The sequence below is a fragment of the Equus quagga genome, chromosome 14 (assembly GCF_021613505.1).
Source record: "Equus quagga isolate Etosha38 chromosome 14, UCLA_HA_Equagga_1.0, whole genome shotgun sequence".
Classification (NCBI taxonomy): Eukaryota; Metazoa; Chordata; class Mammalia; order Perissodactyla; family Equidae; genus Equus; species Equus quagga.
In genome coordinates, this window is record NC_060280.1 from 41,957,130 (window position 1) to 41,977,789 (window position 20,660).

Genomic DNA, 20,660 nt, shown 5'->3' on the forward strand with positions numbered 1-20,660 from the left:
TGGTCAAAGCAACCCCAAGAACTTTGTTTTCCAGCTCTTAAGCACTTTCCCTAGCACCCTTCTTTCCTCAGTGAAGCATGGAATGAAGATTAATTAATACAACAATATATCTTTTTCCAAAATATTCATAAAGTGTTTCTGGGAATGATGACATTGTGGTGGATCAGAATTGGCCACCCCAAAATGTGTCTCTTTGGCTTCATTATTTTTAAGAACAAAAGGGTCTGAAAGAAATTTTTTTTCCCCTGCTTCCACTCCCCCAAACCCCCCAGTACATAGTTGTATATTTTTAGTTGTGGGTCCCTCTAGTTGTGGCATGTGGGACACCACCTCAATGTGGCCTGATGAGCTGTGCCATGTCCATGCCCAGGATCCGAACCGGTGAAACCCTGGGCTGCTGAAGGTGGAGTGTGTGAATGTAACCACTCGGCCACTGGGACAACCCTCTGGCGTGGTGGCCAGAGGGGTTCCACCATTCCAGTCTCACCTTAAAATGCAAAAATCAATCAATCACTCAATAAAATAAAGCACCTCCTCCATGACAGACCCTCTTTCAACAAACTTGAGGAAACTGATGGGTTCAGGGCAGGCCACCCCAAGATGCACCACTCTGCTATGTGGATAATTTCTAGCTGAAGATAATAAAGGCTCAGACTCAGCAAGAAAATTCGACCTTTCCCCCCAACTGCATAAAAGAAATTTAAAATAAAGGCCTGTCCCCGGGACAGGCCATCACCATAGATAACTCTGGGTTCCAGCAGATTGAGAGGATCCTTGCTAAGCCCACTCTTAACAAAGTTCTATTTACCAAACGCTCGCTTTTCCATTTCCATGAAGTTGCCTTCATGCCCTTTGAAGCCCCAGATCACTGCCCCAAACATCCTCCTTGTCTGTAGCTGAAGATACTTAAACAGGCAGCCTCGGCCAGTTGGCTGAGTTACTCAGTTTCTCCTGAGTTTCTCCCATGTATACATGCTATTAAACTTTGTTTGATTTTCTCCTGCTAACCTCAGTTTTAATTATTTGCCCAACCATAAGAAGCTTAACGAAAAAGGGGAGAATTCTCCCATGTCCCCAACATCATAAAAAAGATAAACCATAGAGCAAGAGACAGACATCTATAAACCTGTTGTCTGGGAATATGCAAATGAGGTGAAAGCTGTTGCTAAGGTCATTTTGGAAGCCAAAAAGGTGGCAAATTTGGTCAGCATGGGCCAAGCAGTTAAGAGCCAATAGGGCTCTCGCCGCCTCTAAAAGACTCCTATGATAGGATAAATTGGTCGCAGAATAGAGTAGATGACACAGGTCCCCTGCCAACTTCAAGAAAATGTCTGTGTAACAACGAGGTACTCTGTAAAGCATACGCAATCCCCACCCCACAGCCCCTCCCTCCTAGGTATTAATATGGTCCAAGAGGCCCAAACTTAGTTAACACTGCCAATAGGCATATAAGATGAGGTTTTTTTCTTTTGTCTCGTTCTACATCTTGAAAGCTTAGCTCTTTGAACTTTTTGGTCTCTGCCATCCAGAGGATGCACATACTGGTGTACATCTTGGCTGCCAGTTGAATTGGCTGGGGTTTCAAGATGCACTCTCTTTGTCCAGCTGTGTCAGCTCTAGGAGAGTTTGTCATAAGGGATCCTAATTGCTTTCGTAAGGGGACTTTGTCATTTCATCTTTTGTTGCTTGTTCACTCTGCCTGTGCAACGAAGGCCTTTGGTTTCATAGACTGTTTTTGAGAGTGAACTTTCTGGATCTTGTGAGGGCTGCTTCTTTTGCACTCTGTTTTGGGGATGCCTCTTGTGTCCATGGTTAAGTTGTAAAAGGCGTATTCTTTTCCGTCACTATTAAGATCCTACTCGTCTGTGTGGCCAGATGACGGGTCGTTTAAATTGGAAAAACTTCTAAATTGGAAAAAAAAGAATTTTGAGAGCTCGTATCATAATTGTTTTATTGGTGTCTATGGAAAGGCCAAATTAAAAAAGGAAAAAAAAATCACTAGCGTTAAGACCCTGACTCAGGCTACAATTAAATTGAGAAAACATAAACGTATAAGTGTTAATAAGATTGTGAAGCTTGGAATGTTTGAGCTAATTTTATATAAAGAGACTACATCAACTTTGCCTGAATGTGTTTTAAAAATGGACATTATGGCGGGCTGGGGAGGCTTCCCCTAGCCAAGCCCTATTGACAAAGTCCTCATGGAAGCTATGGTTAGAGGGATAAGAGTTGATGGAATTCAGGTGAGATTTTGTAGCAAAATTGATATATTTATGGGCTTCATGTGAAATGATTGCATCTCTTTCTGCCTGATTGTATTATAGATTGTATTGTGGGGATAGACATTGTGTCTCACTGGGGAATGTTTTCCCTGCCTGACTATAAGACAGCATGTAAATCTGCCCTTCGCTCAATGTCAAAGAAGCTAAAGGAAAGTCAGTAGGGTCGCCTGAGCCCCCACACAGTATGAGTTAAAAATTAGAGGCTAATATCAGATGCTACTAAACAAGGATAATAAAAGTGCCCCCCCAACCCCCACCAAGGTAAATTGGTCTAGGGTTAAATTGTACACTTAGAAAAAAGGGCTTTTATTAAATGTTTGTGCAGACTTTTAAAGGTGTAATACATTGTCCTGAAGTCTTAGAACAGAGAAATCTTTTGATTCACCCCTTAAGTTAAAAATTTCCCTGATATAAAGAAACAACTGGAAAAACGTAGCTGTAAGGGTGAGTTAAGCTCTTTTGTCATTCAGACTGTCAACCGGTTTTTGTGGGAACTGGAAGTAATCATCTTTGTCTTGCAAATCTCTGCAAGGCCAGAGGTATGGTTCTAGAAAGCAGTTCAAAGTTCACTTGTCCTTTTGCCAATGCCAAATGCCCTGTCCCTCTCAAAGTGCTATGTAGATTTTCTGCTCCCATCTTCTCTAGGACCTGAGAGCCATTCTTTGAAATGCAAATGTTTCTCATAAACTAGTGTGTTTTGTATCGCACCTGATTCATAACAAAAATTTAACGGAAGCTATAAGGTCTCTGTGTCCACCTGTGTGTTCACGTATGACTATATGTGTATGTTGTAAATGTGAGATATTTTTCTACCTCCAGATGATATGGCCAAAACTAAGAGTTCTGTTTAATTGGCTTAAAGTAAGCACTTACATAAATTATTTATTTTTTTCTTTTTTGAGGAAGACTGGCCCTGAGCTAACATCTGTGCCCATCTTCCTCTACTTTATATGTGGGATGCTGTCACAGCATGGCTTGCCAAGTGGTGCCATGTCTGCACCCCAGATCCAAACCGGCCAACCCTGGGCTGCTGAAGCGGAACATGCACACTTAACTGCTGTGCCACTGGGCCAGCCCCCACATAAATTATTTCTAAATGTTAATACAGACTAACCCAAATGTGTTTCAAGTTAACGTGATATAAAACCTTTGGTAAATTAAAACTTGTTTAAGTTTGTTGGTTCACTTAAAATAAGCATTGGTGAGGGCTCGATGAGCTGAGGAGTTGAAAGAAAGACTTGTTGGACTCTCAAGGTTTGTTAGTAGCACTCTTTTATTCAGAGACTAGCCTGTGGACAGGCCCCATGGGGCAGTGAAGAGCTGCAATGTGTTGAGGGTAGGGCTAAATTTATAAGGCATAGGAACGTGAGTTATTTTTTACAAGACAAAGGAAAGATTCACGTAAAAAAGTCGTTAAAACGATATCAGTGAAGGTGGGGTCTGGTTATCACGTGGTGGTCATATAACTTTAGATACCAATCAGGTCAGGACGTCGTATGCTTCCTGGAGGGTGGTATACATTGGCATGCAGGCCAGAATGCCTTGGGCTTCTCTCTCTGCGGCAGCCTTGATCCTCCTCAGGGACCCATGATATTGCATGGGTAACTGTTATTGATATAAGCATTGTAGAAATTATATAACATTCCTAAAATTCTGATGTGTCCTGGTTATCAGTCATAATTCTAGTTATTTTCTTAAAGTGTTTTATGTCACTGAAATAACCAAATTTCTTTGTCAACTGCCATTTTTAAGTCCTTTGTCATTTACAGACAGTTATTGTTTTATTCTCATGCTTTTCCAAATGTTTCATCTCCAGCGAGAGTCACGCAAAGGACTCTGACACTTATTCTAGAATACAGGTTTCTGATAAACTTTCAGATAATAAACTGAGCTGAGTAAGAAATTACAGAACTCTAATGAAGAAACTGATGATGATGGGGCCGGCCCGGTGGCGCAGCTGTTAAGTTTGCACATTCCGCTTCGGCGGCCTGGGGTTCGCACGTTCGGATCCCAGACGCAGACATGGCACTGCTTGTCAAGCTATGCTGAGGCAGCATCCCACATATAAAGTAGAGGAAGATGGGTACAGATGTTAGCTCAGGACCAGCCTTCCTCAAAAAAAAAAAAAAAAGAGAAACTGATGACTTCACGAAACTGCTAACAACAGATCAAGATCAAGAGATGATTATATGGGACTGAATGAACTGATTGGGATGATTATAATTTTTATGACTTTTGTTTGCAATATTGCTGGTTTTTAATGTTTTGTTTTTCCAGATTTAAAAAAAAAAACCCAACCTTTTTTTCCCTCTTAAGCTAACTATAGATGTGGATCAAGGCTTCCCCAGGGAGAGAAGCCCAGGGTGCCGTGGCCTACGTGCGGATCTATATGACGCGATTCATATCTGAAGTTATGTGGCTACACAATAACCAGAGCCCGCCTGCACTGATACCATTTTAATGACTTTTTACAGGATCTTACTTTGTTTAATAAAAATGAGTCACGTCCCCATGCCTTATAAATTTAGCCCTAACCCTCAACACATTGCAGCCCTTCACTGCCCATGGGTTCTGTCCCCATGCTATTCTCTGAATAAAAGAGCACCACTACCAGACCTTGAGAGTCCAAGAAATCTTCCTTTCAAGGACTCTGCTCACCGAGCCCGTATCACTATGACACAGCAATTTGGTAAATTATACCTTTGTAAGCAGAATTATAATATTTACCTTTTTCTCCCTACCTGATCCTCCACAGAATTGGAAACTCTTAGTGAGTGAATTTTCTTATTTTCATGTCAATATAGTTATTTGCATAAGTTCAATAAGAATCTGATCTCCTTATAACAGGACACAAGCGGAAACTATTACTATATACGATATAAAGGGAAATCATTCAGTATCAATAAATACAGATGCAGTGATATTTATCTACCGATGCAAAATTATATTGTTTTATAGATAAAAGAGATAAAGTGAGTTTTACACGAGGGAAGGTGAGAATTATAACCAGGAAGGCAGTTTCCAAAAAGGAAGAAAGCATTCTGGAGAAGCATGGTTTTCAGTACAGTTTTATACGTTTTTAGAACAAAGAACATACATTAAACAGGCCCAGGATGCTTACTCATCAAAGTTTCAAAAGAGTATTCAGTTGCAAATTAGCAGGTCATCATGACCCTGTCCTCCCAGAGAGGGAACTTATCTTCAGGTGTTACCAATACTGGTTTATGAGGGGAAGTATGCGTTCTCATCTTAAAAGTGTGCATTCTTTTACCTTGAAAGAATGTTTAATGCATTCTTTTTTTTTTTTTGAGGAAGACTAACCATGAGCTAACTGCTGCCAAGCCTCCTCTTTTGGCTGAGGAAGGGTGGCGCTGAGTTCACATCCATGCCCATCTTCCTCTACTTTATATGTGGGACACCTACCATAGCATGGCTTGCCAAGCGGTGCCAGGTCCACACCCAGGATCCAAACCGGCGAACCCCAGGCCGCCGAAGCAGAACGTGCGCACTTAACCGCTGTGCCACCAGGCCAGCCCCTGTTCAATGCATTCTTTACTTTAATGGCTAATGCAGATGTGCAACGCATGCTTGATAGGCCATGAGTCAGGCTTCTTTAGTTCTAGCCGAAACAGATTTGAACCAGAACAGTTTTCCCATATACCTCAATATGTGAAAATCTCTCATCACAGAGTATTTTCTAGAATACATTCTAGTTCGTTAAACTATTCCTATATTCCTAAATATTTATTTTTCTCCCTTTTTCGATTGGAAATGATCCTGAAATATACCTCAAGGTACATGAATCCTTGTGTACATCTGATGCCGGGTCGGTGAGCAGAGGGGTCGGTGAGCTGAGTTGTCAAAAGAAAGATTTCTTGGACTCTCAAAGTCTGGCAGTAGTGCTCTTTTATTTAGAGAATAGCATGGGGACAGGACCCATGGGCAGTCAGAGCTGCTGCCGCAAACATGGGTTGAGAGTAGGGCTAAATTTAAGGCATAGGTATGTGAATTATCTCTTTACTAGACAAAGGAAGGAATATGTAAAAAAAAAGGTGTTAAAATGGTATCAGTGCAGGTGGGGTCTGGTTATTGGGTGGTCTTATAACTTTTAGATAAGAATCAAACCAGATTAAGTAAATGGCAGAAGCCACCACCTTAAATATTATCTTCAGCTAAAGACAAAGGAGGATGTTGGTGGTGGGGCGAGTCAGCTACATGAGGTTACCAGACAAGCACAATACACAAGACTTAAGTCCTTGCCATCCCCGTTAAGAGTTTCTAGAGATAAGGTCATCCCTCTTCCTCCTGGTGCAGAGAGGGAGACACCCCCCCAACAGGTGGAAACTTCCTTCACAAATGCAAATGTTTCTCATCAAAGGGCAAGCAAATTCCACTCCTTAGAGCCTCCTTCCCATCTGCAGTTTTTAAATATAAGACTAAAATAATCCTCATCACATCTATGGGAATTTCTAGAGCAATGATAATACAGGATTAAAATACATTTATACACATACATTTAAATATGTATAAGTACAACCAAATTGCCCTCTCAAATAGTTTTCCTGTTGAGAATAACTAATATTCATTAATTGGTTCAGCTCTACCTAGAAACTCTGCCCACTCTGTCCAGGAGCCCAGCCCGTAGGTCCCCTCCGACTTTAGGAGCAGAAGGAGAAGGGTGCAGACTCTAAATGTCACAGTGGAAGCAGAGCTGCTCCCAGGCTACCCCTCCACCCACCCTCCCCGGGGACTTCTGGGCAGCTGCTGGCCCTTCCGCTGTGCCTTCCCCGAAGATCCACTGAGTAAAGGAGCCTGCCTGGGTCCTCACAGATGAACAGTAGGCTTTCCAGAGAAGACATGCGGGGCTGTCAAGGCCTAGATGCCTGCAAAGCCAGGGGCAGGACCAGGGAGCCCCAGGATCACCCTGCAAAGGTCCACAGGGTCCCTGGCCCAACCCACAGTCCCCCGCAGTCCAGGGCTGATCCTCTAGGGGCACAGCACACTGCAGGCTGATCTGGTCCATGTGCGAACGCTCAAACTACCTCCCTCCTGTGTCCAGTCTCTTAAGGAGCCAACAGGATTACTTGACACCACCCGTCCCTTCTGCACAGCAGGACGTTTGGAAAGTTCCTGGAGAACTGCTCATTTAATGCCCTAAATTCCCTCCTGGTTCCTGGGCCTTGGCTACTTCTGGGGACTTTCCAAACCTGGTGGACCCTGGGGTCTTTCCTAATACCCTCCAAAGGCTGAGGAGTACCTGACCCAGGGAGCCCCAGTCATACTCCAAGTCCCTGGACGCCTGTGTTTGATGTGTTGCTGCTCTCCCTCGAAACAGCCTTTTTGCCTTGGCCTGGTCAACAGGGAACCTCGCCTCAGCCGCAGCCTCAGTGAAAACACAGGGATTTCCCTGGGCTGCTGGGCTTCCTGGAAGATGGCCAGGAGCTTCCAGTTGTCCGTCTGAATTGGAATCTGCGTTACTGGACCCAGGATTCCTCCCGCCTCCGTGAATTCTGGAACGTGAGGTAGAAACTAACCTTCCTCTTGAACTTGTTTCCTCATTTTCTGGCCCCTTGGGAAGAAGCTGGGCGCTGAGACTGACCAGACTGACCTGGCCACAGAGTCCTGGGAGCCACCCTCTGCCCTAGACCCCACGTGGCCAACCTCTGAGGGAAGATCTCAGCAGTGCCTGCTCATTTGCACAGCTCCTACCAGATCCGAGAACTCTACCCTAATATACCGGTGTATTCCCATAGCTTGACTTAATCCTTTTAGAGAGGCAGTTTCTATTTTTTAAAAAACCATCATAAAGCTAGATGAAAAGCAATGCTATTTAATTTTAAGGGTAACATCAATAATGAAAACAGTGAAATCCATGTCTTTAAATCTAATACAATATAATAAAAAAACAAAACAAAGCTGATTGATTTAAGACACTGCACACTGGACCATAAGCTCCTGAGAGAACAGACTAGAATTGTTTTGAGACAGTCCACATAACCTTTAAAAGAAGAGCAATATTTATTTCTATTTTTATTTCTATTGTTTCCCTTCCCTTTTTTTTTTTTCTTTCTTAACGTCATCATATGCAGAAATAAGCTCTGGTTATGCTACCAATGTGGCAATTTTCTCACCCATTCTTATAGTCTAATTCATTTTGGGGTCAAGTGTTTATACCAAAGTAATTAATCTATGGTATTTTTAGCCTCATTAGATCTTCAAAAAGAAAAGAAAGGTAATTTTGTTCTATAAGAACTAAATAGTAAAAATAGTAAATGGATCTGTGCTAAGTATCGTTTTGTTCACAGAAAGATGATTTTTACACTATCTGTATACACCAAACACAAGCCGTCAAAGCTCTCCACAGCCAAGACGGCTTTTCAGTGACTTGAGGGTGCTCCATCGGCCTCTGGCTTAGGCATTGGAACCCTTAGCTGCCAACCAGTAGCAGATGAGAACACTGAGAAGATGGGGCCACAAACCCAGGTTGACTCCCCTGGGGAAATTTGCTGTGGTTCCTTTGCATCCAGGAGCCAAAGCCCCAACACATCCCTGGACAGGAGGCAGAGGTACCAGGGTGTTTCTCCTGACTCCTCACCTCCTCAGCAGCCAGCACTTCAGGCCACAGTAGAGCTGCTCGTAGAGCTGCCTGTGGAGGTGTGTTCATGTGTAGGCAACATGGGTCATGCTGAGGACAATGGGGTTGAAATTCCATCTTACCTCCCACCAAGGGCTTTGGCCCTTTTTTGAAACCTGCTGCCAGCATTTCCCAAGCCCCCGGGGGATCCGTCCTCCTCCACCATGGCTGGAGGGGGCTGCATTGTCCTGCCTGCTGAGCTTCTGGCCACTAGAACTACACCCTCCAGTGTCGCTATTTTCCAGGAAGCTGTGCTCAAATTTGCAGATGCCTCACGGGTGATGCTGCCCTGGCTCCTGGTCCCGGGGAGCTGCAGGAGCTCTAGAAGCCCTCCCCCTCCCCTGTATCTGAGCTGTGTCCACCCCACCACACTTCTCATTCAGTGGATGGTTTCGGAAACCTGCTCAGAGTCTGCCACACAGCCAGGCAGAATGGGACCATCCCACTCTATAGATAATTGTCAAATTTTATATCCACGTTTCCCAGCAAGATTATCTCCAGCAATCTTCTCAATAGAATTTCTCACAAACAAGGATATAGACAAAAGGGTATATTTTGTAGCATTTTCAATAGCTAAATAAATAGGAAATAAATGTTCTGAAATATGAGTTATCATTAAATAAAATAAACTACAACCTGCTATAAGTGACAATATGCTGTACTTACTGATTTAGCCCATGATATCTTGTATGTTTTTAACTAATGGATTTTATTAAAATTCAAAAAGAAATGTTTTCACCTGACAACAAAAAACAATGCAAGACCATTCACAGTACTTAATAATATAAAATTTTATATTATTTTATTTTATTTTATTTATTTTATTAAAAATAAAAATTCATTGATATTAGTCAAGTTCACAGTAAGAGAGCTTAGAGGGCAAAATTTCAATTTGTTACCAATACAATCAGAAATACTTACTAAAATGATCAATTTATTGACTAAGAGAATGTATATCCAAGGCATTCACTCTGTGGGTGCTCTTCCATGCTAAGCCCAGAATGGAGCAAGGAGACCTACATTTTTTTTTCTTAAATGTAATGGCACACAACTTGATGATGGTTTTTTTTTTTTGAGGAAGATTAGCCCTGAGCTAACATCTGCTGCCAATCCTCCTCTTTTTGCTGAGGAAAACTGGCCCTGAGCTAACATCCGTGCCCATCTTCCTCCACTTTATATGTGGAATGCCTACCACAGCATGCTTGCAAAGCTATGCCATGTCCGCACCCGGGATCTGATCCAGTGAACCCCAGGCCGCCAAAACGGAACATGTGCACTTAACAGCTCTGCCACCAGGCTGGCCCCCATGATGCTTTTTTGATGCTCCAATGTGGGTAGGCTAAACTACAGGGATGGGAGTGAGGGCAGCAGCCATTTTGTAGCACACACACACCTAGTTATTCAGACACGAATCTAAGTGTTCGTATGAAGTTATTATGCAGAGGTAAATAAAGTCCGTTCTCTCGATTTTAAGCTGAGAGCTTAAACTAGTTTAGCTTCATGGCTGACATTTGAGGGGCAGACTTCTAAGTAAACACAGACCGAAGGGCACACAGTAATCATCTCCTGAGACCTGAGAGCAGGTGCCAACTGCATGCTCTCCCTCTGCAGAGATCCAGAGCACTGGCACCTCCTGAAGAGAAGCATGTACATGTGTCCTGTGCCTCAGTTTGAGTGCCTGCCACCACTTTGTAAAACATAGAAATACAAAGGGAGAAAATTAAATCACTTTTAAGTTGTAGGGGAGGAAGACAATTCCTCTACTCTCTAGGTCCTTCTGGCTGGTCTAAGAATTGAATTGGTGTGAAACAGAAGAACAGGAGAAAATCACACAAAGCTTTATAACATGTATACATGGGAGAGACTCAGAAAAACTGAGTAACTGGCAGAATGGCCAAAGCCACCAGCTTAAATACCATCTTCAGCTAAAGACAAAGGAGGAGGTTGGGGTAGTGGTTTGGGACCTCAAGGGGGAGGAAGGTAATTTACATGGAGAGGGAAGTGCAGATGGACCAACTGTAGACAATGTGACCTGAGAGACACATTTTATATCACATTACAGTTATCTTACAGTACTAGCTCCTTCCCGGAAGAGACCCTTCTATTTTAAATTCTTTTAGGCAGTTAGAGGGAAAGTCAAAATTTCTTTCAGAGCCTTTTGTTCTTAAAAATAATGAATCCAAAAAGACACATTTTGGTGGCCAATTCTGATCCCCCACAATGTCATCATTCCCAGAAACACTTTGTAATATTTTGTAAAAAGATATATTATTGTATTAATTAACCTACATTCCATACTTCACTGAGGAAAGGAGGGTGCTAGGGAAAGTGCTTAAGAGCTGGAAAACAAAGTCCTTGGGGCTGCTTTGACTAATAGGGGGCCCCCATGAGAGGGTTGTTGTACTTTTGGAATTTGAGATCATTTTTCAGAGGCAGATTTGTAAACACCTACATGCATCATCCACTGGAAATGTATATATACATATCATTTGATAGGTTGAAAGAGGAGGTCACAGTTCCCACTCCTTCCAAACACTGCATTCCCAAGCTGATTGTTTAGTGGGACATACATCAGAAAAGGGAGGTATCTAGCTTTAATTGCCAAGTTTTAACTGAATGGGGATAAGACTTATTCCTTTAAAATTTTTTTCTAAGTTTTTCATGTTTGTTTTTGTTTCCATTTTGCGTTAATGCAAGTTCTAAGTTACATTGACCCTAAAGGGTCTCTGAGTTGGAGCCAAGGCAGTGCTTTTCAAGCCCCTTGTGCTGAGGTCCGAGCTGATTCCTCAACATCCACAGTTTGATTTTCCATGACTGCATGAAGGCTATTTGGAGCCAATGCAAACTAGGAAGGAGGTTTTCGCAAGAGTCCGAGGTGGCAAATATCTCCCCCTCTAAGCTGTGGGCTAAATGGATTGAGACAAAAGTCAATATAAATTCCAATTTGCATGACTACAACTCCTCTTTCCCTACCCTCATCCAGGGGGTTTCTGAGCTGGGACTTCTCACCCTTTCTCTATCGACCCCATGAGCTTTGAGGGGGAGCACCAGGTGGAGAATCTCCTGTCCTGCTGTTGCTTGATCTGGAGTGTGAGGTGCAGGAGAGATCTCCATCCTGGAGTGGTGGCCAGAGGGGTTCCACCACTCCAGTCTCACCTTAAAATGCAAAAATCAATCGATCAAGTAAAAGCACCTCCTCCATGACAGACCTTCTTTCAACAAACTTGAGGAAACACATTTCCAAGTTCTCAAAGACATTAGCTAAAATCACTAACTGATGAAATAATTATTTCTACTTTTTTTCTAAGTTAAAAATAAAAGTCCCTGATATCCACACATTTTAGGTAGAAAGGTGATATTTGAGGGTCAGTTTGTTGTAAAATCAGTGGCTTTAGATGAGATTTTATTAGTAGAGATTTGCTTATGGAGATTAGTCATGGTGTTCAATCAATCTTCCCCCCTAGTTGGAGGAAATCTAATCATCCGTAGGAACGCCCATCTGAGGACCCCTGAGATGCAATCACTTGGAAGAAATGGGCGTGGTCTTCAGACACTCCATATAAGGAGAGTCCAGGAGCCAAAGTCACCCTTCTCCAGAGCAGAGGGAGTGGGTTTGGAACTCACCTGGCTGCGGAGACTTCTGAAAGCTCCCAGGACCACCCGTCGGGGCTGGATCCCCAGCTGACCTCCTACTATTGCTTCCACGGCAAGTATCCGTGAGACAAGTATCCGTAGGCCAGCTCCTTAGGTGAGTACACAATTGACCTTAGAGGGGAAGTTGTGTGACTTTCCCAAAAGAAAACAAAATTTCCATATTTTCTTTTCATCAGCAGACTGAGGTTGTTTCTATGAACCGATGCTGTTTGCCAACTTAGGGTAAATGGTTCCATTCCAGTTTTGTCATCCTAGCTTTGTGAGGGTGTTGGAATCAATGTGATTAATTTTAGTTTTCTTATTATGTACATCCCTTAGTTGTTCCAGTGTATCCTAAGAACTCAGAAAGTGGTTACCAGATGTCTTATTTTTTTAATTGAGGAGCATTTAATTCTCTATGTAGTACATATGGCAGTCTTCTCTAAAGGTAGTGCATGCCTGTGTGCACAAGAGAGATTACACTCTGACATAATTAGATGATATAGCCAATGATTGGAGGAAAATATTGTTTTAAAATGAAGTACATGTTTTCTCTTTGGAAACGTGAGTTTTCTGACATAAATGTTAAAGAAGCTAGGGGATGATTGAGCAGGCAGAAAAGTCACACTGGTGACCATGCAACAATATGGGAAACTTGAGGGACGTCTGTGTTTGAGTAGTATAGACATGAGGACCCCAATTTAAGCCAAATAAATTTTTGAAAGCACGATTTGTTTCTTGTTGCTAATTATACGATTGCATCCAAATTATATCTTACCACAATGTGAAGGGGTGCCTAACAGCTTGAAAGACTTGGAGGACGTAGGCATTCTCCTCAATGCTGGGTTCCTGTGACTAGAGTGGTATAGAATATAAAGACGGGAGGGCAAATTGAACAGTTGGGTAGATTCGTGTCAGTAGATCCTGGCCGGAACCAGATCCAGTTTGACCGTGTTTAGTATCCTCTTCCCTAACTCTTAACACATTCAGAAAGTGTTTTGAAATAAGAAAAAGGGTTTTGGGATGTGGATTCTGATTGAGATGAAAAAGGACATCTGAGGAGAAAGGCCTGACAATTACGTGAAAGAGCGAAAATGCAACCTGAGTCTAACATCCTGTGCTCACTCGAGGGCTGGCGATGACCGATGTGGTTGGGTTTTAGCACATTCAGGACCCACCACCTGGAGCTATAAATTAGGTCAAACTAGTGAAGCTCAAGCTACTTGGAGGAAACTAAGACCTCAGGAAAAACTGCGGTTCATTTTGCTCCCAGATAAAAAGGGGGTGGCAGGAAGGTAGTGTCAGTTAGGCAGCCTGGAAAGTTTCTACAGACCTGGGAAGCTCTCTTTGTGTGTCAGTTTTCCATTTGTGTCATGTGCAAAAACGAGCCTGCTCTGCTCCCGACACAGTGTATTACTGAGTCACAGCCTGAGTCTAAGTTTGCTCAGGGCTTTGTGTCTCAGGGACACAGGAATGAACTACTCTGAATTTCTCCCCTCAGAAAAATGGACATGGACATCCCACAAGCCTTCCAGAAAGAACTCACCTGCCTCATCTGCCTGAATTGCCTTATGGACCCCGTCACCATAGACTGTGGGCACAGCTTCTGTTGGTCCTGTCTCCGTGTTTACTGGGAGAAAGCCGAAACCCCTGCCTGTTGTCCTGTGTGCAGGCAGCCATCCCAACAGACAGACTACAAAACCAATATTCTTCTGAAGGGTCTGGTGTCCATTGCCAGAAAAGCCAGTCTCAGGCAATGCCTGAGCTCTGAGGAACACATGTGCGGGACCCACAAGGAGACAAAGAAGATCTTCTGTGAAGATAACAGGAGCCTGCTGTGTCTGCTCTGCTCTGAATCTCAGGAGCACGAGGCTCACAGTCACTGTTCAGTGGAGGAGGCTGCTGAGGAATATCGGGTAAGTGATGCTTCTGAGGGCACTTTGAAAACCAGGGGCGAGTAGGGCTAAGGGTTTCTTAGGGCGTGAGAGTCATAAGGGTGATGAAATCCTCTCTTTCCTGAGCGCCAGGTACCGATCCAGGTACCAAAGATGAAGCTGTGAAGGAAATACACCAGTACCTGCCTTCATGGAGCTCGCATCCAATGGGAGGGGGATTAAATTAGCAGTCCGTATCACTTTGATGATGGCAGTATCATGTTCAAGGCTATGTAAAGCCCTCGTTTTGAGTCACTGGCTATAACAACGAAAAGTGCAAAAAGGCTTTTCTATAGGATACATGTTTACTAACACTGGGCATAATGTCATAGGATGAAGCACATTGCAATTAGCAGGGGACAAGCATCAGAAGATCCACATTCTAAGGCAGGACACCACACCATCTGAGGAGTAGCCATGCTAAGTAAAACCCTGGGGAGTTTGCCAAGGCTAATGAATGACTACCTCCACAGTCTGAGATCTCCTGAAATGGATCATTCGTGAGGGTCAACAGGGCAATGTGATGGTCCTTCCACTCTCCCGAAAGGGCTTTCTCCAACATCCCTTAATTCTCTCCATCATTCGGGGTCTGAAAGCTAAGTCTGTTTGCTTGTCTGGTGCTAAAATTCATGGTTCTGTTGCAGGAGAAGCTCTGCAAGCAAATGAGATCTTTATGGGAAAAGAGCCAAGAAAACCAAAGAAATCTCGATAAAGATGGCAGATTGTCTTTCCATTGGATGGTAAGTATGTGACTGTATTTCCCTCTGAATCAGGTTGTGACAGACATGCTAGAAACTTCTCCATTAACAATTTGAGCTGGAATCATCATATGTCATGAAATTCGGAGACTGGGTCGTACAACAGGAAAAATAATCCATCCTCATTTTCAACCTAAGGTGGCATGCCTCTTAGGATTTTTAGACTCGAAGATAATCAGTAACTACAATCCAAGAGCCCTCAGAAGAATGTGTGACCGGGGCTAGGATGGAGGCACGTAGAGCGATTTGGGCAATTCAGTAAACATCACTCAGAATCTCAGGCCAAATTTCTCAGGTTTAAAAGCAATTGGAGTTCTGAAGGACAAGTAGGGGTTAAAAATCCATGAGTGTTGCAGGCAGAGATTTCTGCATATCATATATCCTAGAAGTTACAGAGCATATCATTGAGAACTGAAGGGATTCCCACCCCGTTGTTCCAATGAGCCCCGGGAGACAAAGAGGAACGGTGAATGCCAATTCAAGAAGTGTGCCTGTGATGATGAAACTGATTGTGCAGGGGCTAGAGAATGATGTTGGCTCAAGTAGGGGAAAATGTAGCAAGTTTTTTTAAGAAAGTGAGGAAATGGAGCACAGAAAAAGACTGAGATGGCAAGTGAGAGTGTGGTTCCAAAAAAGGCGAGAAGCGACCAAGCAATGGAATGAGGATTAACGTCCTTCACAACAACACAGAAGCCTGTGGCCTCTGATAGAGGACAGAAGCTCATGCCTAGAGAATAGGAGGGCAGGGAAAATGGCGGTGAGGACGGCCATCAGATGGAGGGCAGGTGGGGAGAAGTTTAGGAAGCTCTTTGCCGATGGCTTTTAATCCCAAGAGTAAAATGCAACATTGCTGCCAGGAGAGAGGGGAGGTCACATGGTGGAGTAGGGAGGTTTGAGACCAGAGACAAATTTACTAAACAGTGGTCAGAGTATTGCACATAATGATTTACTAACCACTCATAGGTTGCAATTGCTTTGCGTGGAGTCTTTCAGATTTGAGAAGATTCGAATGAAAGAAATTATCAATGGAAATCTTTTCTGCAGTTGTTCCAGGAGCTCATGCAGTGGTGGAAGTGCTTTGAGGGGGGATGGGCTTGACTTTTGGCACCGTTAAAAGGAATGGAAAATCAGTGAAAGAAAGAGGAATGAATGTGTGGTTTCTGAGAAGTGGGTGGACCTGACCTTAGGACGGATGTAGCTGGTTGGTAGAGCTCATGAAGGAGAGCAAAGTAGATGCTGTTTAAGTGGAGGAGGAGAAGGTTGGCCTGAGCCTTTGATCTAGGAAATCCATCTCTCTGCAGTGTTATGTGTATAAACATGAAGACATCATCAGGGCTGTCTATCAGCCACTGCATCCTTCTCTACGGAAGGAAGAGAAGCAGCACTTAGGGAGCCTGAAAAAGCAAGGAAACTCCGTGTTTAAGCAACTCCAGAAAATTCGAGCGGAAATGGTGGAAAAGAGGATACAGCTAAGACTGATGTATGAGGAGCTGTTGGAAACGTGCCATAAATCAGATGTGGAGCTGCTCCTGGTAAGCACAGAGGATGGGTCTGCGGGTATTTTATATTATCTCAAGCCCACGCTTTTGACTTCTCTTATTTATTTGCTACTAAAGGTATACTTTTTCCTCTCCTGCATCTATGGGGGGGGGGGGGGGCGTCTCTCCCAACTCAAAATAACTTAAAATGATTGCAACTCATCTCCTAACCACGAACAAGCAAGCCTTCTGGAATTGTGATTGTGGAGATTTCCCCAGGGGAAATTCCCTCCTCACACCCTCCTTTTGTAGCTTCCTTTGCTAGAATCAGGAAATGAACAACTTATTCATGGACACTCAACACTGGGCAATGTGGAGAAATTTGGGGAAAGTTGTGTATATTTCTGCCTTCTGTTGGGATGTCCTAGGTTTGAAGTGGCCTTTGTTTGGTGCATGTTTCCCTCTGGAGACAAGGCCTAGGCAAGACCACTTTTCAGACAGTGGAGGGTGGCAGCAATGCACCGTCACTTCCCTTGTCCTTCTCTCTCTCTATCCCTCCTCAGGGTTCTGAATTCATCAAAAATTTGGATTTGGTCAATATGGGGTATGGAGATCGTCTTTAGGGAGGGAAAGGAAGATGAATCAACAAGGCGGTTTGTGCGGGTGGTGGTGCTGAGTACTTTTCTTGTGTACTGTCCCAAACCCAAAGGCTGCTTGGCAGAATGGCCTATTCCTGAAGAGTCTAAGCTTCTCTCTCTCTTTTTTCTTGACAGGAATTGGGAAACAAACTGCCAAGGTAAGTTTGGTCTTCCATGCTAAGTGGGGCGCGGTGAGGGCTCTGAAAAAGCTCAGGCTCCTTTGAATAAGATGAGGCATAATCGGGTAGATTCTGCTCCACTGTTAGTGTGTGCATATGTTTGTGCACATTTTGCTGAATAGGATTTCCTGTTATTCCTCTTGATTAGAAGCGAGGCTTTCTTCCGCCTGTGACTGGAAGGGGCAAGTGCTGTCATCAAGCTCAGTGCAGAGGATTCTAGAAAACCAGTTATTTATGCTTTCAGGGTTCAAAAGAATCGACATACAGAAATGCAAGGATAGTTTTTCCCAGGTGTTAGGGGAGAGGAGCAAGTACCTGTGAGAAATGGGGGTGGAAGCATGGAAAGAAGAAAACTGAGAAAGATTCTGTGAGAATGGTGCAATCCTGTCCCAGGGTTGTGGAGGAAAGTGTTTTGAGGAAGAATGTTCAGAGGAATGATGCTGACTTTTATTGAACACAGTGTGTGTCAGAAGTCTCGGGCACCAGAGAGATTGATTGCATTTTCTTCCTTACAGGATCGAGTTGGTGCAGCTGCACATGCCTCAGCGTCCTCAGCCAAAACTCAGTGCCCGACCCGTCACTGGACTGATGGACAGGCTCAACCGCTTCCGGGGTGAGTGGGGCCACCATGCAGGCTCTGTCAATACTGGTTTTCCTTAGGCAATCCTTCCTTCTTTCTCAACCTTTTTCCTTGTCAGAGAGCACAGCCATGCAGACAGGCATGGACGTTCGTAGTTAGCCGTAGAGTCGCTATAACAGGGAAAGAATAAATGAAAGCTGCCGTAAGCATCAATGTGCTTCAGGACTTGTGAATTACTTAGAGATTGGTTAAATTACTTCCATGAGGAGCAAAAGGACGTGCTCCAAAAGAGGGCTCCAGGAGTCCTAGAAATATTCTCACTCACAACGTCACTTGTTTCCTGAGTCTTAGAAAATCGCTGTGAGTTCAAGATATTCCCATTTCAAAGTAAGCGCAGTGAATTTAATTTAAAACAAGACTTTAGCTTTAAAGGTCCTTGGGAACTGCATGTGTAATGTGTGTTTCAATTGATAGATTCAGAAAAAAATACATAAGCACAAAGAAAAACTAAATCCAGAAACCAGGACTTTATGAACCACAGCCAACAAGCAAATTGGTGGCTGACGAGTCCATCTATAGAACTCCATGATAAACCTGAACCCAGAAGGTTGATTTAGCAGAAAGAAGGCTAGGCCTCAGGTGGAACGAGGTATCAAAGGCAGAATAGTCTTAGTAGGAAGCCCCTTCTAAGAGGGCACCTTGAGGTTTTCTTCCTCACTGTCAGTTTACTTCCTTAAGTGGAATCGCGTAATCTCCTGGTACAGCGAAAGCCATCACCATTTATTCAGTGGTCTAGCTTGTAACTATTTTTTCCCAGAGGGAGGGCGGTGGAGGTAAGTTATGTTGCTCTGGACTTGGAGGCGGTGCACAGGTGTCCAGTTTGTCAGGTGTAATGAAAAGGAGCCAGCCGGAAGGAGACATGACCTCCTTCTGCTCTATCATCTCTCAATTTGGGGAAAGTTTTTCCATTGGAAGTAGGTATTTGTTCCTTCAGTAGATAGGCTGGCTTCATTTGAATCCCATATTTTCCAGTTAGAACTGCCCTTCTAACCATGGCATGCTTTTTTGTTTTTTCTTCCCAGTGAGACTCTAGATAAGACCCTCTTCTCCCACACACAGCTTAATTTTATCATTGATTTTGACTGGAATATTCTCTTCTCTCTCTCTCGACAGTGGAAATTTCCTTCCATAATGAAGTAACCAATCACAACATCAGGCTGTTTGATGATGTGAGAAGTGTGCGGTACATCCATGACAGTCGATATGTGTCTTTGAATCCTGGAACACCTAACTATTTTGCTAGCTGGGGAACCCAGGACTTCACCTCCGGCAAGCACTACTGGGAGGTGATTGTGGACAGATCTTGGGACTGGGCTGTAGGTGTCTGTAGGGATTCCTGGATAAGGAAGACCGGCACACTGGTTGAATCTAAAGACACATTCCTTCTGGTATGTGTGAAGGAGGATGATCGTTACAGTCTCTGGACCACCGCCCCCATAAGTCCTCAGTTCATAGCGAAACCTGTGGGCCGCGTTGGTGTGTTCCTTGATTTGGACAGTAGGAGCATGAGCTTTGTGGATGTTGCCAGGCACTCCATCATTTGGAGGTACCCAGATGGCGTGTTCACTTTCCCTGTGAGGCCTTTCTTTTACACTGGCCACACATGATGAGGGCTGAGTCAGCAACCTGACTGTGTGCCCAGGAAATCCATATGATACTTGATTGTCTTTTCTGCTCTTTCTACTTGATTGTAACCTCCTTCTGTTATTCAATATGAAGATAGTGTGAAATACAAAATGTTGTTGGCTCCATTTTCTTGACATTAAAATCTTGTCTTGTGGTTCATCTCTCTAGAATATATGCTGTGGTGGCTCACCTGTTTTGTGAGCTTGATGGAGTTGCCAAAATGTCTGGGTGTGTGCTTGCCACTTCATGGTCGAGTGTGGGAACACAGGGTTTGCACATCATTGACAGACCTGGTTATCCAGAGTGACCGTGTCAGTCTGCAAGCTTCTTCTCCTTCCTCTTGATCTAGGCTCTCCTACACTTCAATTCACCCTTGGGGGGATAAAAAAAAAAAAACAAAAAAAAAACCAGATTTGACTGGGAAATCTCCACTGACCCTCAGGATCATGATAGGGCCTTGTTTTAGTGAAACCCCAGATTAGTTCAGCTGTCAATGAAGTAGCATGCAAAAGCATCTACTGAGAATAAGGCAGATGCATTGGGGTAGTTTCTGACAGCAGTTCCTTTCTATTTTAACAGTATAACTGACAAGAGATGGAGAAAGGAAGCACCTCTTGTCTTCACTGCTGTAATTCTCCACAGGTAAAGCCCTGGCTAGGACATCAGGGGCACTTAGCGTATTTTTGAATGAATAAATTGTTAAAAGGATGAGATGATCATCTTATTTGGAAGGAATTTTGCTCTAAAAGTTAGAGGCGTTAATTCAAAAGTTTAAATTTTCTGGATTTGCAGGTTCATATCAAAAACCGAGGAATAATTACACAAGCTGACTTAAAACCTCCTGGATTGTTCACTGTC

The 20,660-nt window shown here is 43.5% G+C and overlaps 1 protein-coding gene across 1 annotated transcript; it reads left to right on the forward strand.

Annotated features, from left to right (window-relative positions):
* The first annotated feature begins 14,054 nt into the window (after positions 1 to 14,054).
* Positions 14,055 to 19,783, forward strand: LOC124225562 (tripartite motif-containing protein 43-like). Its single transcript, XM_046638237.1, has 6 exons — positions 14,055 to 14,465; positions 15,128 to 15,223; positions 16,543 to 16,773; positions 17,493 to 17,515; positions 18,052 to 18,149; positions 19,290 to 19,783. Exons 1-6 carry the CDS (start codon positions 14,055 to 14,057, stop codon positions 19,781 to 19,783), a joined length of 1,353 nt encoding a protein of 450 aa, XP_046494193.1.
* Positions 19,784 to 20,660: the final 877 nt, after the last annotated feature.